Here is a 15694-nt window from a genome sequence, read left to right on the forward strand (position 1 = left end):
ACCGCCCTGGAGGTGACGGAGTATCATCAACCACAGTCACCCAGCTTGGCACCGGCCTGCTTCTGAACCCCTCTGGCCACATCATTATTTCATCCATCTTTCTCCACAAGGGCACAGAGACACTTTAGTATCAGGAGCTTTGCCGAACTCTAGTTCGACTCCACCCCTGGCATTCCTCTCGTGTACTCTCAGGCCAGGCTCTTCTCCCCTGGCCCCAGACCTCCCCAAGGGCAGTGAGCATAACGGGGCTGGTCACGAGGACAGGGCCGGGGAGAAAACGCAGCGGCAGCACAAGACCCAAGGAAGGTGAGTTTGTCTTTGCCGACTACTGGGTACAGTAGGTCATGGAGACATCCCGGGTCCTCTTCTTAAAGGGGGTTTCCCCAGCAGCATAGCCCCACAACCACCTCCACAAGGGGCCCATAGTGACGTGGGAGGGTGTGGTCAGGGTTTTACAATGGGAATCTTGGTGGTGGTAAAGATCACCCGGGCGCAGGCCTCTGGGGCTGGGGGTAGGGCGCCCTTCGAAGCCATGGCAGCCGAGCCCACGTCCCACCTATTTTTGTCGTTTAGTTACTCTCTGGTGACGCCATTTGGGGTTTTCTTGGCAGAGATACTGAAGCGGTTTGCCATTTCCCTCTCCAGCCCATTTACCAGATGAGGAAACTGAGGCAAACAGGGTGAAGCGACTTGCCCAGGGTCACACAGCTAGTGTCCAAGACTTGATTTGAATGCGTGTCTTCCTGACTCCAGCACTCTACATGGCCACCTAGCCACTCCTGGCCAGTGTGACGCAGCAATTGCCCCAGAGAGATGGGGCAGCCCAGGATCGATAGCGCCCATGGCTCTGGGGCCTCCTGCCATCTGGGTCAAGCTTCCAGTTTTATTACTGTTCTTAAGAACAGTGAATGCTTCCAAAGAAATGCTTAGTTTCCAAATAAGAGTTTATCTGTTACTAGGCGGGAGAAGAGGATCTGATGCTATCAACACCTGCCCAGGTGTTAGGTGAAATCTTTCTCGAGGGGGAGGGGATGACGCGGTGACCACACCATGATTCTTCTATGACCTGAGAACTGTCTTGAGCCCTGAGAGACCTGCACAAATCCCAGGGCTTCCCAGGTTCCTGGGGTGGGTTGGAAGACAGAATGACGGATGCCAAATTAGGCCATGGTTGGACTCTGCTGGGCCTGGAGTATTTCTCGACATTCTGAAGCATGGGGACTCGAGGCTGGAGAAGCTGCCGGGCCCCAGCTGCCGGCCACTAGCAGAGGCCCGCTCCGCTGGTCTTTGGCACATGGGCTCCCCTGGCCTCGACGTGAAGGCCCAGCACCCAGAACAGGCTGGGGGGCCTAGGAGAGAAAGGAGAAAAGGAGAGAGAACAGAGCTTGGAGACGCCTGCACTGGGGGAACAGACAGCAAGTGAAGATCAGAGAGGCTGGCCCACAACAAGCAGGAACCAGATCGAAATGTAATTGGGAAATACTTAACATAACAGATAAAAATACAATCAAACAGAGATACTACATTCTGAAATAGAGTCGACGTACGGCCCACAGGGATCCACGCGCGGCACAGTGGTCCCTGTTTCCATGAGTTGGACACCATTGGTGTAGAGGACACAGCACCAGACTTGGGAGTACAGAGAGCTGGGTTCAAATCCTGCCTCTGACACCACTGGGATGAACAAATCCCTCGGCCTCTCAAGGTCTTCAATGACAACAGTAATGATAGTAACAGCAGCAGCTAGCGCACACAGCGCGCGTTAAGGCTTCCCCAGCACTCCACCCGGATTCTCTCATTTGATCCTCACAACCACCCTGGAGGGAGGGGCTCTCATCACCCCATTTTACAGAAGAGAAAAACTGAGGCAGGCCATGGTGACATGAATTGCCCAGGGCCCCAAACTGGTGTCTGTGGCCAGACTTGAACTCGGGTCTTTCTGACTCCAGGAGCAACATTTCCCCAGAGGCCGGCCTGGTCCTGGCTGCGCCCTCAGGCGCACAGACCCCTCTCGATGCCCCAGGCCAGTGAAGTCGCAGGTGTAGACCACCCTCACCACACATACACGTGAATATATATGCACATCTGCAGATACAGCTTAGGGACAGACTACACATTCCAAACACGAGCTCGTGCTCAGCGATCCAGGACAGAAAACAGGAGCCGACTCTGCTAAGGACACGGCTGCAGGTGTCATTTGCACCCAGGCGGTTGGCGCCAAGTTCCGACTTGGAGAGATTAGGCCCGTGCCAGGAGGGTCCTTAGAAACCGCCGAGTCCCACAGTCCTCCTTTTTCAGAAGAGGAAACTGAGGCCCAGGGGGGAAGGCTCTGACCCAAGGGCACCCAGTGGCTCGAGCCCAGGTTACAGCCCGGTGTAACACGGTGGGAAGCGTCCCCAAGCCAGGTGAGGAAGAAACAAAGATGGCGGGCACAGAGCCGAAACCTTTTATTTTCAGCAGGCCAGGGAAGGGCGTCCTCCTGGATCCCACTCTCCTGAGGGCAGAGGACTTGCCAGGATGCCCCTGGCACACCTGCCTCTTCCTCATCACTTCCTCAATTCACTGATTCTGCCAGGTATTGGTCCCAGAAGGCCCCGACCCTCCTTTGGAGTCTTCATCCCAGAGAGCCGAGGATGCTGCCACCACCATAAGCAGGGGCATAAGGAGGGGGAGAGGAGCGGGCTTCTAGCAGAACCAACCCCCAGGCAGAAGGCCTCCTGTGGCTGAAAATGAAAAAGCATCACCTCGTGGGCTCTCATTTCATTAAAAATAAATATTTATGAACAAGGGAGGGGATCTGAAGAACTACAAGGTTTCAAAGGTTCCCTTGCGGCGACACAAGTGTCCCGCGGTGCCAGGGTGCCTCTGTGCCAGGCGAGGCACTGCCCCCTGCAGCTGCCTGGGCTGCCCTGGCCATAGCGCCCACCCTCCAGGCTGCCTCGCCGGCACCCGCCTCAGTCTCCCTTGGTGATCAGGTCTTCGATGTAGGCGTCCAGCTCGTCATCGGTGTTGATGTCGATGTCCTGAAATGGGATGTGAGAGCCAGGCTGAGTGGGTGGACACCTCAGGGGTTCTTGAGAGCCGGCCCCTGCCCACCCACCCTGAGGGGGTGGGGGGCAGGAACGGAGCCGCCCACCTTCACCTGGGATGACAAGGCTCATCTCCAGCGGTCTGGACACCTAGCCAGTGGGGATCCCCACACAGACGATCCCCAGCTGGGTGCTTAGGGCCCTTTCACACTGGCCCCCCGGCAGCTCCTCAGGTGTCACCTCCAGCCTCCACATCTTTGCCTAGGCTGTCTCCCATGCCCAGAATCCTCCCCCTCAACTCTTGGAATCAGTCCCTGGCTTGTGGACCCCCAGATGCTGCTGGCTCTCCCAGCTAAGCCACGAGGCAGCAGAGACCAATGCCAGGCTTGGCACCGAGTGGGTGCCTCATTAATGATTACAGAATGCTGAGTGACCCTCACGGTTGCCCCTGGAGAGGATCAGGACCAGCGTCCAGGGCAGGGACTCTCTGTGGCTCTGAGGAAGGGCCCCACACAGGAGGCCCTGCTCACCTCTTGCACCTTCTGGAGCAGGGCCACAATGTTCGTCCTCAGCTTCTGCAGCTTCTCCTCGGTTTCTCGCAGCTTCCTCTCAGAGGCACGCAGGTTCTCCTCGGAGGCCTTGGCACGGGCGTCAGCACGGGTCTGGTATGAGTTGCACAGATTCTGCAGACCTACCTCATACTGTTTGAAATACTCCTTCTGGAGAGGAGGAGGAAGAGGATGGCAGAGTCAGGGTGAGCACAGCCTGGGGCCGGGGCCAGGGCTGAGTCCGAAGGGCTGGCCATTCTGAACATAGGATGGGGACCGAGGGAAAAGACCTCCCTCCCTGGTCAACCTGACCTGTCCTAAACTCAAGCAGATTTTACAGGACTTCAGTGGCCCAAGAGACCCCCACCAGGGCAGCATGGTACAGACAACTTGGGCTCAAAGTGGAGAGGCCCCTGGAGACAAGAAGACTGAGTTCAAATCCAGCTGTGTACCCCTGCTATGTGACCCTGTGTGAATCACTCCACCTTTGACTCCGTTCCCTCATCTGTAAAATGGGTATGAAAACACCCACCTCCCAAAGCTGTTGTGAGGATGAGATGCAATCAAATTAGCAGAGCACTCTGCAAACCTTCAAGTGCCGTGTAATGCTGGTGCACCGACCACTGCCCGGGTGCCCTGGGGCGGGTACCTTCCCCTGCTCTGGGTCTCGGGCCTCAGAGGCCCTCCCGGCTGCAGGCCCGCAGCCGATGGAGGACGTACTCCATTCCCTTCTATCCCTGGATCATGGGGCCTCTGAGGATGGCTCTGGGGCACCACAGACGCATGCCATCCTTCGGGTCTGTCCAGGGCGGACGGGCAGGCGAGATGTATAACTCTTCCAGACAGCTCCACGGGGATGCGCCTAGCCTTCTCGACCCAGCTCTGGCCTGGCTTTAGTCCATCCTGGCAGTGACCTCCTTTGGCCAGCCCACAGCTGTGCTGGGTCCGTTATCCAAAGGTCGAAGAAGCCCAAGGGATCTGGGTCTGGGGGCAGGAGTCCCCTGGCAGGGAAGAGCCTCTAAGGCAGCCTCTTGTTCCATGGAGCCAAAGGGCCAACACCCATCAGCACCCTGGGACCTTCTGCATCTCACAGGCAGCTGAGAGGGTTAATGACGAGCTGTCACAGGGAAAGCTCGCCTGCTCCCTCACCGAGGGTCACCTGGGTCTGTGTGATAGATGGGCACAGGCGGGAACACGGGCTGGCAGCCAGTGCTGTTCCCTCAGTCACCTCTCTTCACTTTTTTCTTCTTTTTCTTTTTTTGCTAGGCAATGGGGTTAAGTGACTTGTCCAGGGTCACACAGCTAGTGAGTGTCATGTGTCTGAGGCCAGATTTGAACTCAGGTCCTCCTGACTCCAGGGCCAGTACTCTACCCACTGGGCCACCCAGTAGCCCCTCTTCACTTCTAACCAGGGCCAAAATTCCTTGTGGACCTATTGCATCGTACAGCCTCTGACTGATGGGCTGACCTCATGCTTTGGGTGAAGCTGGCTGCTAGCGCCAGGCTAGTGCCCGTTGTCGCCCCCTTCTGAGGCCCTTGCGGCTCTCATTCTGTGCCCCAGTCCCACGCTTCACCGTCACGGAACTCTTGGGTGTCTTAAATTGGCCGTGGAATTCCAGCTGGGACAAGAAATCTGGCCGTCTGGTCCTCGGCCTTAGTGCCGCCTCAGTGGCCTTCCCAGGCCCAAGGGTCATCTGGCTTTCCTCATCCCCCGACACAAACAACCCGACTGACAGCAGGTGGGGGCAGTCGCTGGCGGCTGGTGGGCTAGGGGGTGAGAAAACAAAGTGCAGGCATCCTCGACTCACCAGAGGAAAGGCCATCAGCTCATCCGGGCTCATCGAACTCAGGTCCTTCTTTGAGATGGGGAAGTTGGGAGGCAGGAAATACCGGAGACAATTCCTACAAAGAGAAGGAACAAAGCGGAGACCAGGGTCAGAAGAAGCCCACGGGTAACACGCTGAGGTGGCCAAGAGGCGTGCTAGGACAGACACACACCGAAGGGTCTGGACCAGCAGGTCCACGCTCTCCTGGTTGCTGTTGGGTGCTGTGGTGTCCGGCTCAATGCGGATGCAGTCGGAGGTCGAAGGCTCGATGGCGATCACATCTTCATCCTCTTGCTGCTGCGTGTCGGGGCTCTGATACTCAGGTGAGGGGGGCTTCATCAGCCGCACGTCATCGCTGCCTTTCTCGACCCTGCAGAGGGGAGAGAGGCAGCTCAGCCTGGCCCTGGCCCGGCGCCTCTGGGCCTCCTCTCCTCCCCCACGCGGGCTGGCAGCTTACCAGCGGTCTCTCGGCGTGGTGTCGGTGGGCACGTAATCGAACTTCACCTTCCAGCGTACCACGTGCTTGCTCACCTCTACGGCAGTCACGCGGCCCGTGTACCACTCCTTGTTCACGCGCACCTCCACGTGCAGCCCTTTGTCTGGGAGATACGATGCTTATGGGGTTTTGCATTCCCGCCCACACCTCGTGGCCTGGCTGGAACCCCTTCCCTCCTTGGTCCCAGGAGTGCTAGGAGGAGAGGCTTCACACCAGCCGAGCTGCTAAAAACAACTCTGAGGTCGGGCCATCACCAGGAACCAACCGCCTGGGAATAAAATGCAGCTGTCGCTGCTACGGGACTTGGCTCCGAAGCTGGAAGCCATGCTCCTGGTCTTGCATCCCCGCCCCCTTTCCCTGCTGGGCTGGGCGATTTTCTCACTTCTCACCTTTCTGGGCTCTTTTCAGTTCTGCCAGGTCTTCTTCACTGGCACTGTCCGAGAGCTGCAAATAGACACAAACCCCCGTGTCACCGAGAGGCATTCTGAAAGAATGAGTCACCAGCTCCAGGCCCTGCCACCTCAGCCCATCCTTCCCCGATGTGTCATCTCCATAGGAGTCTAACCCACAAGCCCAGGCCACCAATGGGCTGCGGGGGCGAGAGAGCATGGAAGTGAACCTGAGGCATCTAAGATGTTTATGAACATCCCATCGGAGAAGTCCAATGGGTGGCTGGAGATGGAGGGCCGTCAGGAGAGGGGTCAGGGCTGGTAAGTGAAGCCAAGAACCATCAGACAGACACAATGGAATCCACAGAAGCTGATGAACTCACCACACTGAACGGGACAGAGGAAGAAGAGGACAGAGCCTCAGAGGGCATGGCAAGAGGGCAGAGGAGCAGGAGAAGCCAGAGTCACAAGACCCAAGAGAGGGGAGGGGGATCAGCAGTGCTCAAGGCTGCAGAGAGCTCGAGGAGGATGAGGATGGAGAAAAGGCCCTCGGTCACTGTGGAGCTATGAGGAGGAAGGCATCACCACCGAAGCCTGTCTCAAGGAGGCAGGAGAGATGTGGGACGAGAGTGAGAGGGGACAGAGCAGGGGCAGGTTTGAAGGGACGGGGAGAAAAGGCATGTGTGTGGGCAGCAGGGAAGCAGTTGGGAGACAAGGAGAGGCTGAAGAAAAGCCAGAGCATGGGGACACTGGAGGAATGGCCCTAACTTCCCCCTTCCTTCCCCTTTCAGCGACCTCCTGTGTGCTGTCTAGGCCGAGGACAGGAGTTGGGGAGAAGAGAAATTGTGGGAGCCAGGCACTGAACTCATGGAGGAAAGAAAGGGAGTGTCCTGGAGGTGGGCAGGTGATAGCCCCGGAATTCTGCCTGGGCGGCAGAGGGGGCTTGAGGTCATCTTCAGCGGAGGAGAAGTGGCCACGAGCAAAGGGCCAGCATGAGGGGGAATACGAGTCAAAGCGCTACTGCGAGTCTAGGCGGCCAGAGATGGTCATCGGGAGGGAGGGAGCCAGGCTTCCGTGAGGGCAAGACGGAAGGACTGAGGAAGGAAAGGGTTTGGGATGGAGTCAAGATGGCTACCTTTGGAGCAGTTATTCTGAGGGCACCATGGGAAGGATGGGAGATCTGCAGTGGGAGGAGTGGGTGGTGGGGCAGAGAACAGGTCTGAATAACGAGAAAGGATGGGAGGCAGCTGGCACGACGGCGATGGACTTTGCTGAGTCTGGGGGTTTGATCTCAGGGCAGGGTGCTTTGGGAGCATCAGGCAGCAGTGTTGAGTGTGGACAGCCGCAGGGCTTAGAGCACCTCAGACTCAACACAGAGCCCAACGCTCGCCTCTTTCCGCCTAGGTCCCCGGGATGTGGGGCTCCGTCCTCCTCGAGGCCTCATTCCCTCAGGCCGTTCAGCGGCCAAGTTTCACCGGTCCTACTGGCCACATTCCACACACGTCCCCTTCTCTCCAATCATCCCTGCTGGCCTAGATCAGAAACCCATCACCTCCTAGACCACTCCTCAAGAGCCTCCTTGTGGCCTCGAGGACCCAACAGGTCTCTTCCACCCGGCCCCTGGCGCTCCTCACCATCTGGCTGCACCTAACAGCCCTGCTTCCTCCTCTCCAAACCTGGCTCTTCCCATCCCCTTGAGGGGATCCACTAGGGCTCTCCCCTACCTCAAACTGAATCCTTCTTGGCCTCCATGGTGCATCCCCATGTACCTGCCATGCAGGGACAGACGCTCAGTAGATGCTGGACACACTGGACTGCCCGCTACGTCGGCACGCCTCCACTCACATTTAGAGGGAAGCTCAGGTGGAACACAGACTCTAGCAGAGATAAAGAGGCCACAAGCACAGGCCCGGTGGTAGGTGGCTATCCCTTGGGCAAATGTGCCACAGGCCTTGCAAGTGCCAACCTGACTCTGTGTGGCCCGGCCCCATCCTGGCCCCAGGATGCTGGCTGCTGAGCTCAAGGACCTTTGAGAACCACCTCCTGCTCAGGGCTTGCCCCAATGCCTCAAGGTCACAGGACCAGCAGATTATCTAGGGCTGGAAGGACCTTCAAAGCCAGGAATCCAAGCCCTTCATTTTACAAAGGAGGAAACTGAGGCTAGACTGTGTGTGCGCTTGCGTGTGTGAATGAAAGGAATTGCCAGTGGTCACCCAGTTACTGAGTGCCTAAGGCAGCATCTGAACCCAGAGTGTTGCCAGGCTGCTTTTTAGCTGTTAGCACTCTCCTCTCCAAAACTACTCTGCGAATAGTCTGTAAATACCCAACAGAATGTAGGTTCCCGAAGGCCAGGGGCTGTCTTCCTTAGCACACTGCCCAGCACACAGCAGGTGCTTAACCATGGTTTGCTTGATTGCAATCTGTGCCCATGGAAGGGCACCTGCATGCCTGGAGTGCCAGAGCCCACCCAGGGCCAGCTGCTATCACGGGTGCAAGGACATGTCCTTGAGGGGGCTTCTGGCCTGGTCTCTTGCTGGAGGTGGGGCGGTGCTCACCTCTACAACGACTTCACTCGAATCCTTCTTCTCATCTTTCACTATGAACACTTTGCCCCGCTTGGGCTTCTCCTTCCTCCTGTCAGCATCATCCTCAGCCTCGTCTTCCATCAGAGGAAAGCTCCTCTTCCGGGCACTGACAATCTGGAGAGAGAAGAACAGCAGTCACAAAGGGGGCCAGGGGAAGATGGGCGGGGCTCATGCGCCAGAGGGCTCTTCAGAAGGACCCTACGGCCAGTGGCCTGCCTGGCTGCCAGGGCCTGCCTTGGCTCCTGACGCCTCTGGGTCTCGTAAGGTGCTCTGCCCTGTGTCCCTGCCCCTTAAGAGGGGCCAAAGGGACCCCAGGAAGCCTCAGGTTAGAGATCACTTCTGACGGGCGTCCTCCAGGTGAGTGGGCCTCAACTGGAAAACATGGGAGGGGCAGGAGGACCATAGGGGCTGGTGGCATCAGCTCGGAGGGGGCATGAAGTGGGAGCCTGAAGACACAAGGAGCCAGGGGTCTAAGTAGACCTCTGTCTTTGTTTGAGCAGAGCTGTGCCTGCACTTCCAGTGTGAAGCAGGCCAGACCCCTCCCTGGGCCCAGGGGCGCTTGGTCCTTTCCCGCCTCTAGGCCTCCACTGCACATCGCGGGCAGCCTTGACTTGGCAAAGAGAAGTGAGCCCTGGCCTGGCCCAGCCCTGCTCCGCCCACTAAGTGTCCCAGAAGAGAGCCTGTTCCTTCCACATCTACACGAATGGGCCTTTCCTTCTGCCTGAGAGGTCAGGCAGAGCAGGAGTCTTGCCCGGTCCATTCTCTGCTGACCCGCGTCCCCCGACTCTCCCATTTTCTAATGTGTCTTTGCTTGGGAGTGAGGTTGAAAGAGCCCGGGCAGTTTCAGGTGTCTGGGTGACTCACAGGGATAGCACTACTCTACTGAGCGCAATTGATCAAGAGCCAGACTCAGGATGTGGTGCTGGCCTGAGTCAGAAGATATGGGTTTGGAATCCTTGGGCCATGCCTGGGTGATACACACACCCTTTTACCTTACCCGGAAGGTGGCCCCAGGTGGCCCAAAGTCTAGAGTAAACAGTGGAGGGCAGCTGCTCCCCAGGGCAGGCCCCAGACCCCTGCAGATGCTGGGGAGGACAAGGCTGCTGTGGGTGGGCTGTGAGCGGTGCAGAAGCAAAGTATCACCTGAGGTTTACTGGGCGGGTCTGGCTTCTTGAGCACTGGGGTCTTCACCGGTTTGGGGATGGGCACGTCACGGGGGGGCCTGGAATTCAGCACAAGCGATGTGGGGGACCTCACCACGGAGACCATTCTGTGAGCCGGTTTGACAATGGTGCCACTGGACTTCCGGGGAGCCAGAATTGGGTGGGACATCCTGGATGTGCTGGCTTCCTCCTGGGCTGGTCTCGGGGAGATGGCCAGAGGGCCCCTTCTGGCCTGGAAGACTGGTCTGGGAGTTGGTAGGGGCGGGGGAGGTGGGGGTGGGGGTCGGCTTGGAGCATTCTTAATCACAGCTGGAAGTGGGGGGGACCTAGGGCGCGGAAGTCGACGGATGGTATGGGACTCCTGGAAGAGATGGGAGAGGGTGAGAACTGTTACCTGAAAGGTCTGAGAAGTGAAGGCTGTCAGCCCTCCATGAGAGTGCGGGGAGAAGCCCCTGAGCTTGGGGACCCTGGCCACACTCACCTCCATGGCAGGCCTGCTGCTCACTTCCAGGGGTAACTTCTTCAGGTCAGCTTGGGATCGGATCGGAATTGTCTTCTGCAGGGAGGACGATTATTCAAGTTTGTGTGTGCCCCTCGATCCAATCAGAGAGCTGCTCGCCCCCGCCCCCTCAAGTTGCCTGAGCCCCACCCAGGGGCCCCTGTCCTCAAGAAGCCAGACAAGGTTGACAAGGCCAGAAGGTCTGAGAGCCAGGAGGTTTACCTGACATCAGGGGACACATTTAGAGAGGAGGAAAAGTGCAGGACCTCAAGTTAGTGATGGAAGGGGAGGGGAAATGAAGGGGATGATGATGACCCATTCAAATCCCAACAAGTCAGGGGGCTTTGCCCAAGGTCACAAGGTAAAGTGAGAGGCTGGATTCAAATCCAGATCAGATCATTCACTGTACTGTCCCCACTTTGCCCCCCAATGCATGCATGCATTCACTCATTCATTCATTCATTCATTCATTCATGCTGTAGAAACATCTCTGTGGTGCCAGGCCCTCTGCTGGGCAGCCCCTGCCCTCGCTTGGCTGAGGGTCTACCTGGGGATGCTCTATCTACACACACATAACTGGAGGAGGGAGACAGCACCAGTGTGGCAGGGGCTGGGGGCAGGGTCAGGGAGGGCTTCTCCTATTGGAACTCTATGAGGAAGGGGCACATCCCAGGCTGAGCTTGAGGAACGGTGAGGTGGGCAGCACGCCCAGAACAAGGCGTGTGGGAAGGGGAATTCTGAGAAGGGAGAGTGACAAGAGCTGAGAGGGAGCCTGGACCTTGCAGGAACACTCGGGGGCCAAGCCTGGCCAAAGCCTCGAATGTCACATTAGGGAATCCAGCACGGGCCCCAGGGTGGAGTCCTGCCTCTGGGGCACCTTCTTCGACACATCTGGGGCCCTTTGCCCAGCCAGTAACAGGGCTCGGCCCCGCCGGCTCCTGGCAGCTGTCCAGCCTGTGCTCCGAGGGGCTGAGGGTAGCCTGGCACCCACCCACCTGCAGGGCCTCCAGCTTCTCCTGCTGTTGCCGGATCCTCTCCGTCAGCTGCTTCTGCTTCTCCTCCTGGGTCTTCAAATCCTTCCTCAGGGTCCCCAGGGGAACCTTTTGCTTCTGCTCAGATGCATCGCAGCTGCGCCCACAGACAAACAGGTGTTGCTGAGGATGCACTTTGGGAGGCCCAGACCCCAGACCAAACCCCTGGGGGACCCCCTCAGGCTTCCTCATCCCTTCCTCTCCCAACAAGAAACCAGCCAAAGTCCGTTTCATGAACATGAGGGTCCCTGCGGGGGCTCCGCCCCCCAGGAGCTTCCTCCCTCGCCCTGGTGCCCAGCCGGCCCCCTTACCTGTCCTGTTCAGCATCAGGGTTCATCGTGCACACCCACGTGTCCGGGTAGTCCCTCTCCACAGAACTCAGCTGGAAGGGCAGCGTCCGCCACTTCAGACACAAATCTGCCAAACAGAGCACAGACTGCGGTAGCTGGCAACACCTGCCCGTAACACTCATTTACCAAGCCCTAAGCTCCTACGTGTGCCAAGCACTGGGGACATAAAGGGAAACAACTGCTCCCAGTCCTCAAGGAGACAGTGTTCTCCCACGTCTGCCCTCTTCCTAAGCTGCCAGAGTTCTGGACCCTTCCAGTCCAGCTTCTGTCTGAAGCAGGCCCCCCTCCCCTCACATCCATACTACACATTTCAAACCTCTCTGAGCACTCTCCTCATGACTATTCTATGAGCTGTGCCATGCAAATACTATCCTCATTTTACAGGTGAGGAAATGGAGGCCTTGACAAGAGAAGTGACTTGTCCAGTTTCTAAGATGCAAGAGACAGGACTCAAACAGAAGCCATCTGATGCCAAATCCAATGCTCTTCCTCTAAAACGGCTGCTAAAGACCTCCAGGGATGGAGAGCTCCTTCCCCAGTGGGGCGGCTCGCTCTGCCCTGGGACAGCCCCAACTGCTGGGAAGTTCCTTGTTCTGGTGAGCAGTAATCTGCTTGTCTCCCAGGCCTCACGAGCCCTGAGAAAGGCAGGGCTGCCAGAAGGTCTCCACCCAGGAAGCAAGGATGGTTCCCTCCCCGCTTTGTTCTGGACAGATTGAATCACTTCTGGATACTGAGTCTGAGCACAGGCCAGCCAGCTCCAGGCCCCCCCACAGGTGGACGGGAGGAGACAGGAAGCCACACCCACCCTGGCCTATGCTTCAATAATCTCCAAGCTGAGCCATCACTGATTTAGCTATCCCGAGTGGAAAGGCCAGAGGGAAAAGCCTAGGCCCCAGGGAGAGTTCTCCCAATCTTGGCCCTGGGAGGACAGCACGGGGGCAGGATGTGACACATTCTGTCAGACAATTACTCGATCACCTGGTTTTGTCTGATTGTTAAGGGAGAGGGTTCACAGGCGGGTTCGTGGGGGGAGAGGGGACATCTCTGGAAACGACTGATATAGAGATAAGCCTCAACAACAATTCTTAGACTCTATCTGAAACCACCACCTCGGCTCCCACCACTGACCCACGGCTCGGTGCTCAGGGGCGCACTCACCACACTGGATCGTGGTGGGAATCTCCATGGCCCTCCTCCGCTTGTAGCGAAGCTCACTAGACGGCGGCTGGCTCCAGTTGGCCGAGAGGTAGCCAAACTCATCCCAGAACTTGATGATTCCCCGCTGGGCTGGAAAGCAAACCGTCCCGAGCGCCGCTGTTAGCAGCAGGGAAGAGGCCCGCCCTCGGTGCCCGTGCCACTCCCCTCTGTCACCTCCTTACCGATGGCCACATCCTTCCAGTACTGGGCCAGGTGTTCGCCCATCGCTTTTAGCAAATGCCGGTATTCCTTGGCATCAGCAAAGTCCTGCTTGTTGTGGGTGGGCTCCAGGACCAGATAGGGCACGTCCACCACGCCAACGACCCCCCCACAGGCCCTGGGAGGGAGAAAGGAAGATGTCCATCATCCACGGACCCTCAGGTCCCCAAGAGAGGCTGCCTCCAGCTGGCTCTTGGAAGATACTCACATGCCTCCCTCGAGCTGCGGGCCCACCTTCTCATACATCTTAATCAGGCGACTACAATTGTATATGAACATGCCGTCCAGATCCCGCTGCTCGATGTTCACCCCAAAGACAAAGTTAAGCTCCTTGGGTTCCTTGAGGGCCCTGGAGGGAGATGAGGGGATCAATTAAAGCAGGCAGCTGGCCTTATCTTGGGGCTGTTTTAGAAAACCAGAAGGCCCATTTCTGAGGGACTGCAAAGTCTCAGGGATCGCAGGCACACGTTCCAGAGCTTCCGGCAATGGTGGAAGGCTGTGATCGGGATGCAGGGGTGGGTGGGGGGGAGGGGGAGGGAAAACCTTTTTGCAAACATTGAGACTGTTGAACCCAAGTGACGTGGACACTGTCTGGATATACACAGTCAGGTTTACGTTCATCTTGTGCTTACTACCTGCCAAGCCAGCAGCGCTCAACGTTGGGGATATGAGGACAGGAACAAAAACCAATCTCTGCCCTCAGAGAGCTCATAAAAACACGTGGCCAGAGCGCAATCTGAAGATACAGTAGGACTGACACAAGTCTCTCTCAATTCTCATAAACTAAAGCCAGGAAGACAGGCCAGGTCGCCCACAGCTGGGATCCTTTCGTTACACCAAAGACTCTGAGCTTTGGCAGTTGGCCCCCAGTGACATGGGGGTTCCGGCCACAGACGCCGTCAAAGCTCCGCCAAGGCCTTGGTCAGTGCCAACTGCCAGAGCTCAGAGTCTTCGAGATCTGGGCAGCTTGGATGACCACATTCACACAGTATGTGACCAATCGTGTGGAAGCAGAAGGAATTCTGTTTAAGCTCCTGGCAGAGAGGACAGAGGGCTGGATCCTGCCTCAGCCACCTCCTTGCTCTGTGACCTTGGGCAAGGTCTCTAACCTTTCAGCCTCCGTTTCCTAATCTATAAAAAGGAGATACTAAGATCACCTGCCTCCCAGAACTATTCAGAATCTGATGAGCATGTTTGTGAAACACTTTGTAACAAAACCTTAAAAGGATATAGAAACGTAAGCTAACGCACTGTCAGGAGTGTGCTGCTCACAGAGCATTTAAACTGAACTTACGCTCCAAGACAGCAACCCCTATACTACTCTCCAACCCCTCGGGGAACCTGGGGGCCTGGGGCCCGTGGGCAGCCAGGCCCTCACCTTCATGAGCCCAGGCCCCCTCAGTCACAGGCAGAAAGCACTTTCTCATCTAATCCACAAAGTGACGCCCATGTTGAGTGCCCAGTGCCCAGGGGAGGCTGGCAGCAGAATGAAGGGGCTTGGGAGGCGTTGGGACGTGCCTGAGGCTCAGCTGCCCCGAAGGCTGAGAGGAACCACGCACTCACCGCTGTTTGGCCTCTTTGATGCGCTTCTTAATGTCCGCTTCCCGGCGCAGGTTAATGGCGGTGCCCTGGACCTGCCGCAGGGCCACCTAGAGAGAGGGGAAGGCAGGGAATGGCGGGTCAATGGTGCAATAACAGAAAAACAAAAACATCCCTCACCCCCGGCCATGAGATCAGCTGCCCCAAAGTCCTGACTCATGCAGATGTTGAGACTACACCTGCACAGAGCTCCCTCACCCTTGAAAGCCACTGGCTTTCAGGGGGAAGAGCTTCAGCTCAGCTAGAGGTACCCCATTTTAGGGACTCCAAATCCCCCTTGCTGCTTTCCCTTCCTCCCTTGCCCTGGACCTTTAGTGGAAGCCTGGAAGCTCCCTAACACAAGGCTTGTTTTGTAGCCCCAACACTTAGCCCAGTGCAGGAGATCAATAAATCACTGAGAAAATTTGCGGGGGAGGACCTCTGATGTCACTCAAACCAATGTCTTCAAGCATCTCAATGGCTTTCATAGGGAAGGGAGAGCAATTCTGCTCGACCACAGAGCCACGGACAGAGTTTCAAGGAACCAAATTTGAATCCACTGTCCCCAGGGGCCGCCCTCAGCCCTCAATGTGTCCAAATACAGGCTTCATGATGGAGGCTACTCCCCTCACTCCAAATCAGCAATTTTCTACTCTGTGCACATGGTCCTCAGAACCAGTCATCTCCAACATGCTATTGTGTGTGACGAGGACAGAGGACTGTCCTGTACTCATGTGATGAGGATGGACGGCGGGCCACTGCCATGCCCGTGTACGACAAGGAT

At 57.2% G+C, this 15694-nt stretch overlaps 1 protein-coding gene across 1 annotated transcript in view; it reads right to left on the bottom strand.

The window, feature by feature from the left end:
* Positions 1-1426: 1426 nt before the first annotated feature.
* MORC2 (MORC family CW-type zinc finger 2) overlaps positions 1427-15694 on the bottom strand; it is a 49722-nt gene continuing 35454 nt past the window's right edge. Inside the window, exons 12-26 of the mRNA XM_020996363.2 lie at positions 14896-14981; positions 13541-13681; positions 13296-13450; positions 13075-13203; positions 11878-11983; positions 11531-11663; positions 10518-10592; positions 10017-10397; positions 8844-8987; positions 6289-6343; positions 5861-6002; positions 5576-5773; positions 5386-5479; positions 3560-3748; positions 1427-3023 (exon numbers count right to left, since the gene is read on the bottom strand). Coding sequence (XP_020852022.1) covers positions 2955-3023; positions 3560-3748; positions 5386-5479; positions 5576-5773; positions 5861-6002; positions 6289-6343; positions 8844-8987; positions 10017-10397; positions 10518-10592; positions 11531-11663; positions 11878-11983; positions 13075-13203; positions 13296-13450; positions 13541-13681; positions 14896-14981 — 2097 coding nt within the window. The 3' untranslated portion in view covers positions 1427-2954. The remainder of the gene's footprint in view (positions 3024-3559; positions 3749-5385; positions 5480-5575; positions 5774-5860; positions 6003-6288; positions 6344-8843; positions 8988-10016; positions 10398-10517; positions 10593-11530; positions 11664-11877; positions 11984-13074; positions 13204-13295; positions 13451-13540; positions 13682-14895; positions 14982-15694) is intronic.

This window comes from Phascolarctos cinereus, unplaced genomic scaffold (genome assembly GCF_003287225.1).
Source record: "Phascolarctos cinereus isolate Bilbo 61053 unplaced genomic scaffold, phaCin_HiC Scaffold_4;HRSCAF=312, whole genome shotgun sequence".
Taxonomy (NCBI): Eukaryota; Metazoa; Chordata; class Mammalia; order Diprotodontia; family Phascolarctidae; genus Phascolarctos; species Phascolarctos cinereus.